The sequence below is a fragment of the Danio rerio genome, chromosome 20, assembly GCF_052040795.2.
Source record: "Danio rerio strain M-AB ecotype USA chromosome 20, GRCz13ab, whole genome shotgun sequence".
Taxonomy (NCBI): Eukaryota; Metazoa; Chordata; class Actinopteri; order Cypriniformes; family Danionidae; genus Danio; species Danio rerio.
This window is the reverse complement of record NC_141040.1, coordinates 17,380,001-17,392,522: the sequence shown is the minus strand read 5'-3', so window position 1 is coordinate 17,392,522 and position 12,522 is coordinate 17,380,001. Positions and strand designations below refer to the sequence as shown.

At 36.7% G+C, this 12,522-nt stretch overlaps 1 protein-coding gene across 1 annotated transcript in view; it reads right to left on the bottom strand.

Annotated features, from left to right (window-relative positions):
• Nucleotides 1-2,912: 2,912 nt before the first annotated feature.
• zyg11 (zyg-11 family member, cell cycle regulator) overlaps nt 2,913-12,522 on the bottom strand; it is a 29,058-nt gene continuing 19,448 nt past the window's right edge. The window contains 8 exon segments of the mRNA NM_001040332.3: nt 2,913-3,883; nt 5,778-5,957; nt 6,039-6,136; nt 8,311-8,363; nt 8,440-8,637; nt 10,749-10,796; nt 10,881-11,042; nt 11,125-11,175. Of these exon segments, the coding sequence (NP_001035422.1) occupies nt 3,867-3,883; nt 5,778-5,957; nt 6,039-6,136; nt 8,311-8,363; nt 8,440-8,637; nt 10,749-10,796; nt 10,881-11,042; nt 11,125-11,175 (807 nt within the window). The 3' untranslated portion in view covers nt 2,913-3,866.

Genomic DNA, 12,522 nt, shown 5'->3' with positions numbered 1-12,522 from the left:
ATATTGCATTTAAAAATATTTGTGAATGAAGCACTGTTTCCCCGCGATTATTTACAGAGAACAAAATCGTCACTTCCTGATAAACTGATGGCATACTGTAAGTATCAAATGGAAAAATGGGCTTTGCTGTGCTAGAAGGAGCCACTGTGGGCCTTTTTTCATACAGTAAATTATTTGGCCTCAGAAGACGAAGCCAGAATGAAATCTGGTAAAATCACGTTTTTGATGCGCATTCTGGAATTTATTCGGTTTATTGGATTAAGTTTATCATACACACGTTTTCATGCACATTTTCAACATTTTATGTGTTCCATTAAGATTTTTATTATGGAGTATTTCAAAAATGCGTATAAAAATAAGTGGATAAAAACCAGCTCCTAACACAAACTGCAAAATTAAGCTGCAGGTGTTCTTTAATCGCCAAATATAATTTGGCATAAACTGGAATCTGTGCATTGTGCAGTGGACTCTGGTTTTCCTGCTCAACCCACTCTGTGGTATCCTTACAGAGGGACAAGTACATGGTGAGAGTCCTTACGCTTCGCCTGTAGCATCTATCTGGAGTTCATTTAGTCCATTTACACACAGCAGATTAAATTTAAATCCAACATTTATAAAACAATCCAAAAACAGACATATCAGCTGTATTATTGGCCGAAGTTGTTAAACATGGTATAAATTATAACTGACTTGCACTGTCTGAGCAGAAACTCTGTTTAGATTTGCGAGGAAATACTTTAATAGCCAACGATTGGATTGTTGCCGTCATTGTTTCTGGCTTGGCAACAGTTCTTTTAACCCAGATTGATGCAAGGAACATTTTTACTTCTTTAAAAAGTTGTATTAATGGCCAAAGTTGTCAAGCAGTCAATTAGAAACTGTTATATTCCTTGCAGAGTTTCTGGTCAGACAGTGCAAGTCAGTTATAATTTATACTATTTTTTTGGGGACCGTTTGACAACTTCGGCCATTAATACAACATTTTACAGAAATAAAAATTGTTCACTGCATCAATTTGGGTTAAAAGAATTGCTGCCTAACCAGACACAATGTCAGCAACAATCCAATCGTAGACAAGTATTTCCTTGTCTAGCTAAACAGTTTACGATTGCTGTCATTGTTTCTGGTTTGGCAACAGTTCTTTTAACCCAAATTGATGCAGTGAACATTTTTATTTTCTTTAAAAAGTTGCAAGACACATCATGGTCATATTTCAGGAGGACAACACCAAGATTCAATGTGAAATGTTTCATTTTAACACCCGAATTAACCACCGTTTATTATGAACCCTATTATAAGTCTTGAGATTTGCTGCAGCTTTCGAAGCATTGATTCATGAAGCTTCGACACCTCAAATCAATAGTTTTGAGCGCGTATAAAATAGGCAGGATGATGTCATTACTTAAAAAAAAAATAAACATTTCAAATTCAATAGATCTCTATTGGGACGATGGGAGTAATATTACGAAATCCACATGAACTGTGCAGGTTTGTTCAGATCACCTCAGTGGTGAATCACTTCACATGTTTTTCATCAGTTTTACTATTTTGTAGACATTTCTAAAATGAAAAAGAAACAATAGTCTGTTGTTAGCCTGTTTAGCACACCTCACCTTGTGGAAATAAAACAATATATAAACATTGAAAATTTATAAACTAACGCATATTATGCTGACGTTTAATAATTACCGATATTAGATGACAAGCTAAGTGAATTTATATGTTATATTTTCAATTTAAATGTTGAGGTATGTTTGAAAAAGCCAATTTCCAATTCAAGTTTTTGCCTTTTTTTTGTATTTACACAGATTTGACCTGTAGGTGGCAGCATATTGCGCGTTGAATGCAATGCAAAACAACTGGTTTAACATTTTCGAAGCTTTAAAAAGCTAGAGTAGACTTTCACCACAGTATCAGACAGTGGAGGTGCTCACCAAATTGTTGCCAAGCATACAGCAGACCAGAAACATATTAACCACTGCGATAAAGATCCAACCACAAACAGCAAGTTGTTTGTGTTTTATGCTGTTTGTGAGAACAGCTGTGATCATTTCCTGGAACTATGCACATTTGTTAGAGCATCTTATTATAATACTATGACCCTGTTAACTTAAGCCTAGTTCACACTACAGGATTTAAACCTGATTTGAGCCCGATTTGGAAGTTACTCCCCATTCACACGGGGCGTAAGCTTCAACGCTTCCCATTCACTTTAAATAGGTGACGTCAGGTGTTGCCGAACTGCATTGTGGATCCATCGGCGCCACTTTAGAGACGTTGCTCGCTGCAGAAGTTGGGACTTGCTCACTTTTTCAAGCGCCGACCGAAGTGCCAGCCAATCAGATCACTCTATGCAAATGCACCAGTTCAGACTGTGGCCTACTGCCGACTAATTACATTGGCCGACGGTGCTATGATGATCGCGTCAGCCCCAACTTCAGACACGCCCTCTGTCAAGCGTTAATGCTGAAGCTGTGTGTGAATGGGGCGTAAGTCCAAAAGGCTCAGTACTTTTTGCGGTTGAGTCTGTTTTAGTTCAGATCATGTTCTCACCACAAACAAACCACTTCAGGGTTCGTTTAAAACCGTACCGAGACCACCTCGCTTTTTTGGTCCGCTTTTGGTGAGCACTCGAGTACGATTGCAGCATTCACACCTGCCCAAACGAACCGCACCAAGAGGGAAAGCGAACTCTAGTGCAATTCAACCAAACTAAATGCAGGTGTGAAGGCACTCTATAAGACATTAAATCAAGTCATGTAGTGTGAATGGCACAGCAATCCGCCGATGTTTAAAATCCTGTAGTGTGAACTAGGCTTCACAAAACAGAAATCCATCCAACAAAATAAGGCACACGCTTTCAGGGAGCAGAAACATTTGAACAAAAACAATTTGTTTAGGTCACCAGAACAAACTTGAATCTCTTTTTTAATTGCAATTTCAAACAAGACAAGTAGAACCTGCTGCTTAACAACACAATTGGTGTGAAATGAAATCTTAAACTTAAGTTCATTGCAAGGACGTTTGGCAAGAAGGCAAATCCAATGACTTTTGGCAAATCATCCTCACTCCAGAGTTGCCATAAAGTTCTTAATCTCCCCATTTATCTGTCCTTTTATTACCATCACAATCCATTGCTTGATTTCTCCATGAGGCAACAGTCCTTTAAATGAGAAGTTCCTGCTTTGTTTGAAGGCAAACGTTTGATTGGTTGTTGAGAATTCTTGTCCACTGTAACAATTTTGAGACTGGATTGTAATACTTTGCGTGCAACACGACACACACACCATCATAAACAAAGTCATCTGCTATACTCGATATATACAACCTACAAAAATAGATTTAATCCTTAAAGCTCTCATGCTTTTCAATGCAATAGCAAGCGTTTATCTTTTTTCCCTCAATCACACACACACAACATCACAAACCAACTTATGATGAACCATAGTCATATATCTGTACTCTATATTATTGCATATTATACCCAACAGGACAGAAATCTGTAATATGAATGACATCTCATCCAAATCTGATTATGTATGTGAAGCATTCTGATGAGCATGCGCTTAAAACACACAATGAAATGCACTTGCATACACACACCCAACATAAACACACACACACACACACACACTCTCTGAGCTGCTGCCTGTCTAAATACACATTTCCGCTCACGGAGACGACTGGCGTCAAATAAATAAGAGATTCTGTGGTGTGCAAACATATGCAGAGTAACTCATCCACAGCGAGTGTCTTTGTTATATGGATGGGCACGGGTGAACACATACATATACAAAAAGCATCCTTTATCTTTTCTTTTTTTTTCAGGCGTCTTATGTAGAGGCCACTGATCAGAAAGAACGTTGTCATGGATTGCATTTTTCTGAAAAACAGAATAGAAATAGATGTAAGATTAAAAAAATAAACATTTCAAGTGCCCCTATTATGCAGCATCTTATATATATGCAGTATGCTTTCTTGTATTGTAGCAGTTTCAGAACTGAAAAGCAGATGGGTGCTTTCACACCTACACTTTTGTTTGGGAACCTGTCTCGTTTGCCCAGTTAGCGCGGTTCGTTTGGCATATGTGAAACCACCAATTGCTTTCGGATCTGCGCCAAATGAATCGCTGCGAGATCGCTTGAAGGAGGTGGTCTCGGCTTGATTGAAACGAACTCTGGAGCGGATCGATTGCAGTGAGAAAGCGATCCAATCCGACCGCGGTTATATCACTGTGTTTTATGGATATGTAATAGGCATACGGCTATATGAAGAGAGAATTATGAGTAGGGCGGGAAGTTTCGCGAGTCTCCGGATGCCCGCAAACGAATGATAATCTCCCGGTAATCTTGCGTCTCCCTTCCGGTCCTCAAATAGGCTACTTCGCGCACCCTTCACACCTCTCCCCACCGCATCTCTCCTCACTCTTCAGACACGTCGCGCGCACCTTGTCAAACACCACCAAACCACCACCTCTCCTGACAGCTGAGCGGGACTCTGCAAAACAAACCCTGAAACTGACCAATGGGAGGAGAGTTTACTGACAAGTGACTTGTTTTGGCTCTTTTGGTCCAATTCGAAACTTTTCAGTGTGAAAGCGAACCACTCCAAGAGCAAAAAGCAACAATGTAACATTTGTAATCTCTGTTGTTTCGGAACAACTGAATCGATTCGCAGGTGTGAAAAGCACCTTCAAAATAAAAAAAAATAAAAATTGATTCTGAATCGCCATTAATTCTAGCTTTATGCCCAGGGCCAGACAGAATCTGCAGACATTTTTTTGCTATTTCTGTTGAGAATTTTGTAAATAATCTGCAGATTATCATATGCAGAGTATCATAACTAAAAACTTAATATATAAATAATATGAAAAAATACTAAACTTTTAACTTTTATTTAATGTTTACAACGCAAATTCAATTAGATCCACATATTTGGTAAACAGAGCAAGTCTCTCGTATAATAGATCTTGTATTAAAACTGTATTGTAAATAACTCATGAACATTTTAATATTATTATAAATCACAATAATATTAGTACAAATTTAAAAAACTGAATAAATATAAATTCACACACATTTACACAAGTAGGGTTGCACAGATACAATTTTTTTGGAACTTAATTATTTATAGGCTAATTGATGTCTGTGCAAAAACGGTTCCCTATCCAAGAGCGAAAGTGAAAGTAGATCATTTATCTCTCATTCTTGCGCAATAGATGCTCTGTTTAACTGAGCTTTCTGTTAATAAAAACTGTTTGCTTGTGATATGCTCAGTTTTTCCACTTCCACTTACTTTACGTCATGTAAATAGCAAATGCGCGTATGGCGCGACGCAGCTGACTCTTAAAGGGAATAGGAGATGAGACTCTGATTGGTTTATTCTCAAAACACACCTATAACTCATTAAGAAAATAAACTCAACCCTTTTAGAACATGCGCCACGGCACAAAGCGGATTTTCCCATCCTTAAATTAGCAAATATGGATTCTGACACGCCCTGAAAGCGTTTGCGCCCTGCGCTTTCCGTTTTCCGCATGGACCGTCAAAATAGAGCCCATAATCTTTAATAAATCAATTGACAATTACTCTGGTGTAGTTTCTATGGAAGATCTTTAAACCAACTATTTCAGACAATGACAACTCGCCAAACTAAATCATTTAACCTTTAAATGATCAAACCTTTTGACAATAAACCTTTAAACCTGCATAACGAGGCACTTTATTAGCAAAACCTGTAGTTTAAAAACGGAAATGTTACAAACACATTTGAAATACCTCTGTGTGCTTGTGTTTTGGGTATCGCCGTGTATCCCGTGCGTGCTCGGTGTCGTTGTAAACCGTCCAGGATGCTCTCGGTGAGTCTGCGCACGTCGCTGTGCGTTTTGGGATGTGAAGTGATGGCCTCGAGGTGCTGCAATCCTCCTTCCTCTAGTAACATGCTGCAGTAGCGGCCAGCTGCGTTCAACAAACACAATTAAACATCACAACACTAAAGCCTCAGGCCGCTCAGAGGTATATGGTGCTGATGGTGCTCACCATTTTTGCTGCAGACGTGCTGCATGGCCCACGCGGCCCAAAGCTGAACTCCTGGAGTCTGGAAACACTCCAGTAAAGGGAAGAAGGGGTTGAACGACCTGAGGACAGATGCACAATTCACTTTCAGAATGAAGCTTTATAAAGGTTTTGCACAAGCATTAAACTGAAGCCGGAACTTCAGAGATATTGCAGTTAAACCTAGTTAACGTTTTTTTATTTTGTAAATTGTATTAAAACTGAAATTAGAAATGTGAACCTGGACGGGTATATTTTTGGGAAAAGCATTGATCAAACTGATTGACTTTGATTTGATTTTATAAAAATGTTACATAAGGATCGTGTTCCTTAAAGATATTTTGTAAATGTCCTACTGTAAATATATCAAAACCTAATTTTTGAATTCTAATATAAAATTACTAATTTTCTCAGTTTTTAGATTTTTTTGAACCCTCAGATTGCAGATTTTCAAATAGTTGTATCTCAGCCATATAAACTCTGATCATAATAAACCATGTAAAAGTGGAATGCTCATTTATTCAGCTGTCGATTGATCTGTCGAAAACTCAATGTATTCAATCAAATATATCTCCACGCATTTTTAGAGTTTGCTTCTAAGACCAAAGATACTTTAAGTCAAAGTCAGCTTTATTGTCAATTCAACCACATGTACAGGACATAGAGAGAATCAAAATAATGTTACTCTCAGACCCTAGGTGCCTAACATATAATATTAACACAAAAAGTAGAGTTTTAGTAAAAAATTCACAATAAATACAATTTTACATAAAACGTCATCTAAAAACATACATTAAAATGTCGATTTAAAAAATTTAAGTAAAGAGTAAAAATTAGTAACAATACAATTACATTAAGGGCATATGGCAATGAGTGCAAACCAGAGTTGTAAAGATATAGAACAGTATATAGTGCAAAAAGGCTATATACAGACAAGATGATGAAATGACCAGAAGCAAATTAATAATTAAGACAACCAAAAACAAACAAAAAAAAAAGACATTTCCCCTGTTGTATGATTTCATAAACCGAGTGCAAACCGTCTTTGCTGCTAGTCATTCAAATCTCATATATCTCATATAAATCATATATAAATATTAGCTGAGAGAGAGAAATGCTGCCTTGGTAAATAACTAAAATAAGTTGAAGTACTACAATGACTATATAAAATATAGTGATTTTAGTGCAGATGGGGGAGAAAATCTTGCATCAAAATAATAAACAGGCAAAAATGACTCGAGATTCTTTTTGTCAAGAGGCAATTTTCATTCACTCAATCTAAAAACGGAAAACAAAAACAGAGAATTTGTGTGTTTATTTACCTTCTGGTTTGTTTTAATTATATTTTAATAATTGAAAGTGTATTTTTTTACTATTAAAGACCCAGTCACGCTACACTTTTTGAATCTCTTGGTGTATATATTACATTAAATTTAAAGGTGAGCTTCTTTGGCGAAGATGTGTACAGTGTTAGATGTCACATTTAGCGGACATTTGCGCTGTACACACAGAGAGTGCAACGCATCGAGAACACTCCGTAAACACTCGAGTGATCTAGGCTGACGTATCAACATTCACTACACGTCAAGATCCAACGCAATCTCATGGTAATTCGTAACTTTTTGCATGATTGATGTCATCGGCGCAGTTACAATGTAACTTTAGGTGGGGTTTGCAGACCTGTGTGCTTTTCACTCTTCAGCTGTTGACATTTCCCGCACTAACAAAAGCTCCCTGTCATCTGACATCGGAAAGACTTGAGTGATTGACAGCTAATATGAAGCAATAAAGCGGCAGGGCTATAGCGATTCAGGACGTTTTTAGAAAAAATCTTAACAGGTCGCACTACAGCCACAATATGCAGTCGCACAAATGCTCCCAAATATATTATGAGGTCGCATAGATTAAATTTTGCTTGCAAATGCAACCAAAGTGGATGCAATTTTGAGCCCAGATATTATAAACTATTATTGTTATTTTATTGTAATTATAATTTACCCAAACTTGTATAATTAATCTAGTTAAGCCTTTAAATGTCACTTTAAGCTGAATACTAGTGAAAAATATCTAGTATTATTATAAGTATTATTTAATGTCATCATGACAAAGATGAAGCAAAATCAGTTATTACAAAATAGTTATTAAAAATATTATGTTTAGAAATGTGTTGGGAAAAAAAACTGAAATTGGGGAAAAAAGTATACAGGAGGGCTAAAAAAAAAAAAAAGTAGATTTTTCATGATGTTTTTTTTCTCACCTGTACGCCACCATTTCACACTCCGGCGTGGGCCACTTCAGAATGGCTGAATGCTGAAAAAAAAAGGCACATAATGATCAATGTATATTCAGAGTACAAGTCAATCAGCAGAATCTCTCACACACTCACCAGTTGCTGGAGCAGTGTGTTCCTGAGGGTCAGCTCCAGGGTCCAGACCTTCTCTCCTCGTGATGTGAGGTGGGCCAGGATCCCTGCTGCGAAATAACTGACCTCCACCTCTGGACTGTGGAGCAGAGTGCGGATGTGATCCAGAAAACTCTGAACCATCAGCTCGCCGTGCAGCTCGCTCACCTCCGCAATGTTGTTCTGAACACCAACACACAGACATACACATTCAGAGAGATAAGAGCACGGACACACAAATACAATGGTCTCATTATACTTTCTAACTATGGGAAATGATTAGCATAATGCTGGGAGATGAGAGGACTGTGTTTTTATCAGTGCTGCCCACAGCTCCATGCACTGCAAATTTATGAAAATGCTGAGGCCATCGTATTTATGAACACCGCGCTACTGTACATGTGGGTTTGGGGTTAATTTACTTTAGCTTTTTTATGAGGATTGATATTATGCTCACCGGGGCTGATTACTTAGAGAGAGAGAGAGAGAGAAATAAAGAAAGAGTGAAACTAAAACAGAAACTAAAAATGTGAGAAACTAAATTGTTAAATTAACAAAACTGATTAGTGAGTTGTTTTATTTTTAGTAACAGAATAAAAAAATATATAATTAAGAATAAATCAATAAAAATTACAAAATAAAAAAATCAAAGAATATTTGTATCCATTTCTCAGATTTATTAAACATTTGTTTAATAAAATAATATTTTAGTCACCAAATATCTTTAGAAATAGAAAAAAATACATTTATTAATTCATTCATTTTCTTGTCGGCTTAGTCCCTTTATTAATCAGGGGTCACCACAGCGGAATGAACCGCCAACTTATCCAGGATATGTTTTACACAGTGGATGCCCTCCCAGGTGCGACCCATCACTGGGAAACACCCATACGCTACCCACAATTTGGCTCACCCAATTCACCTGTACCACATATCTTTATCTTTTTACTTGTGGGGGAAACCCACGCAAACAACACAGAAATGCCAGCTGATCCAGCCAAGGCTCGAACCAGTGACCTTCTTGCTATGAGGCGAACGTGACACCCAAAGATTATACATTCCAAAAAAATTACTTACAAACTACAAAATTTCCACAAATTTGATATATTTTTTGTTTTTGTTCATCATATACAAACACACACACACACACGAAGCATGTACAAATGTTGATAATTTGTATATTTTTACCGCATTAAATAAATATTTCTCATTTTTATTTAACAAAAACTACTATGAATAAAAAAATAGAATGTATACAAATTTTATAAACTTCTAAAAAAAATACATGTGGAAAAAAGCATGGAATTAGTCCACCTTAAAAAAAAAAAAAACAACAACAAAAAAAACATAATAATTATTAAATAAAAAAAAAAAATTAACAAAATGAAATTTCAAACTACTTATTTTAATTAAAATTTTTCATTTTTAGTAGAATGAACTTTATGTGTTTAACCGAAGATTAGTGCCTCACAAATGAATTTCAAACCGAAACGAAATTCTGCTTTCCACTATAGTGGTTTAATTTATATGATCAACAATTCAGTACAAACATTATAATTTTAAAATCACCATTTTCTATCTTAATACATTCATTCCTTCATTTAAGTTAGTCCCTTTATTAATCTGGGGTCGCCACAGCAGAATAAACTGCCAGCTTATCCTGAATATATGTTTTACACAGCAAATGCCCTTCCAGCTGCAACGCATTATCTTTCAGACTCTGCTAATGAGCTGATTATCTGAATCAGGAGTGTTTAGTTAATGAGACATGTGAAATGTGCAGAGCTGGTGCTCCTCCAGAAACGTGGGTGAGAAACACTGCACTACAGCAAATTTATTGTTTTAATCCACCCGTAACACATGTCTTTGAACTGTGGGGGAAACCGAAGCACCCGGAGGAAACCCACACGAACATGGGGAGAACATGCAAACTCCACAAAGAAATGCCAACTGACCTAGCCAGGACTTAAACCATCGAACTTCTTGCTGGGAGGCGACAGTGTTAACCACTGAGCCAGTTTGCTGCCTATCTTAATACATTTTAAATGTTTATTTGTGTGAAGCAAAGTAGATTTTTTAGCACATTACAGCAAACTTTAGGGTTACACAAACCTCTGGAAATCATTTAAACATGATGATTTGATTTTAAATAAAAAGGTAAACATGAATCCATAATACATTTTTTTTATGATTAGTTCGTGAAAGTTAATAAAGTAATCTTTTATTTAAGGTCACTTTAGGCTATTTTGATGTATTTTTATGCTAGACACAACTACACAAGATACATTTCTTACCAGTAACCCCAGCACCTTCTGCTGAATGGATGACTCTGATGGAAAAGACTATAAAAAACAGAGAGATTCAGGAATGAGGGCTTCGTTCAGGACAGCTTTATCAGATTACAATCACATTTAATCAATGTTCACCTCCAGCACTTTGATGAAGAGCTCCAGCCCCTGGTTCTCGATGAAGTGTCTGCATGTGGTCGGAGACTCGTCTGTGAGGTTCCACAGGGCACTGAGGGTAAACTTCAGCGTGGCGTCCACCGTCGACTGACACGTTTTCTGACGCACGATATGCAGGAGTTGCTGAAGCAGACAGTTTGAGAGTGAGTGTTTGCTAGTTTTACCATTCAAGGGTATTAGAAAAAGTCTCTTCCAAAAAACATACCTTGACGATAAAAAGCTCGGCTCCCAACTGTGCGGTTTGCTCAGTGGACAACTGTCAAAGACAAATTGGATTATGTTTTATTTTAGGATGCAATTCTCGCTGTTATTAAGTTTGGCCTTAATAAACTCCTGCTTATTAATAGTTATTAATATAGTTGTTGTGATATCAGTAGGGCCAGACAGAATCTGCAGACATTTTTTACTATTTCTGCACAGTATTTTGTTAAAAAAAAAAAAATCTGCATGTTAATGTGGATTGATTTTAAGAGTATCGTAACTAAAAACTTAATATATGAAAGAAAAAAAAATAGTTTAAGTTTATTATGTTGGCTTGAGAAAGCCAAAATACTTTTATGCTACTTAAACCTATTATTATTCCTTCTTCTGAGCCAAAAATCGACCAACTCCTTCTCTTTCTAGGGCTTTAATGCTATGACCACCAAACTGCGGCCAGACCTTTAGACTAATCTGAATCAAGTTGCTTTATCTTTTTGAACTGATCTGAATTTTAGTTTTCCAGAAACTGACCTGGAAATTGAGGAAAAATCCCATCGACTTAACCTTGGACTAAACTTTGACACATCATAACTTTGAAAGAGAAATTCTTAGAAACGTGATCTTCCATAATTGAAGAGGCTGCCAAGCTGTGTAAATCTACACATTAAACTGGGGTGTAAGTTTTACCCCTGTGGTGCAGGAGTTTACAAAATTCGCCCATTGACTTGCAATGGTGAAGAGACTTCCGTTTAAAACTGCCTTTGAGACCCAGCGATGGCTTTCAACAAAAAGTTGTTCATCAAGCCAGCATCAAAGATAATCAACGAACTTTAGGTTCTGGTTTAATGTTTACAATGCAAATCCAAATAGATCCACTTATTTGGTAAACAAAGCAAATCTTTTATATAACGGATCTACTAATAGACAGAAAAACTCTACTTAGCAAACTGTATTGTAAATAAACCATGAACATTTTCATATTAGTCAATAATATTACTGTAATACATTTTTAAAACTGATTAAATATACATTTACACAAGTAAATAAATACTCAATGGTTGGCTACAAATCTGCGGAAATCCATGGTATTTCATGTGGGCCACCTTATTAGGTAGAATTTGGGAGGGGTTTGGGCAGAGGTGTCCAAATCTTAAACACTTAAGTGTTTAACTGGCTGCAAAGTGCTGGTTCTTGTATGTTTGATAGCTCGATAGTACTTTTACAAACATTATATTTAGCTTTACAGTAAGTCATGTAAACTTTTTAAATCCTACTCTTTGAAATGGTCACTTTAAAACCTAAGCCCATAAAATATACATAATCCTGACTTGTTGACTGCATTTGACATACGTGGCTGCTGATGAAAATGGAGCTGAAAAAGAGCCTATGCATAAAAATGGTT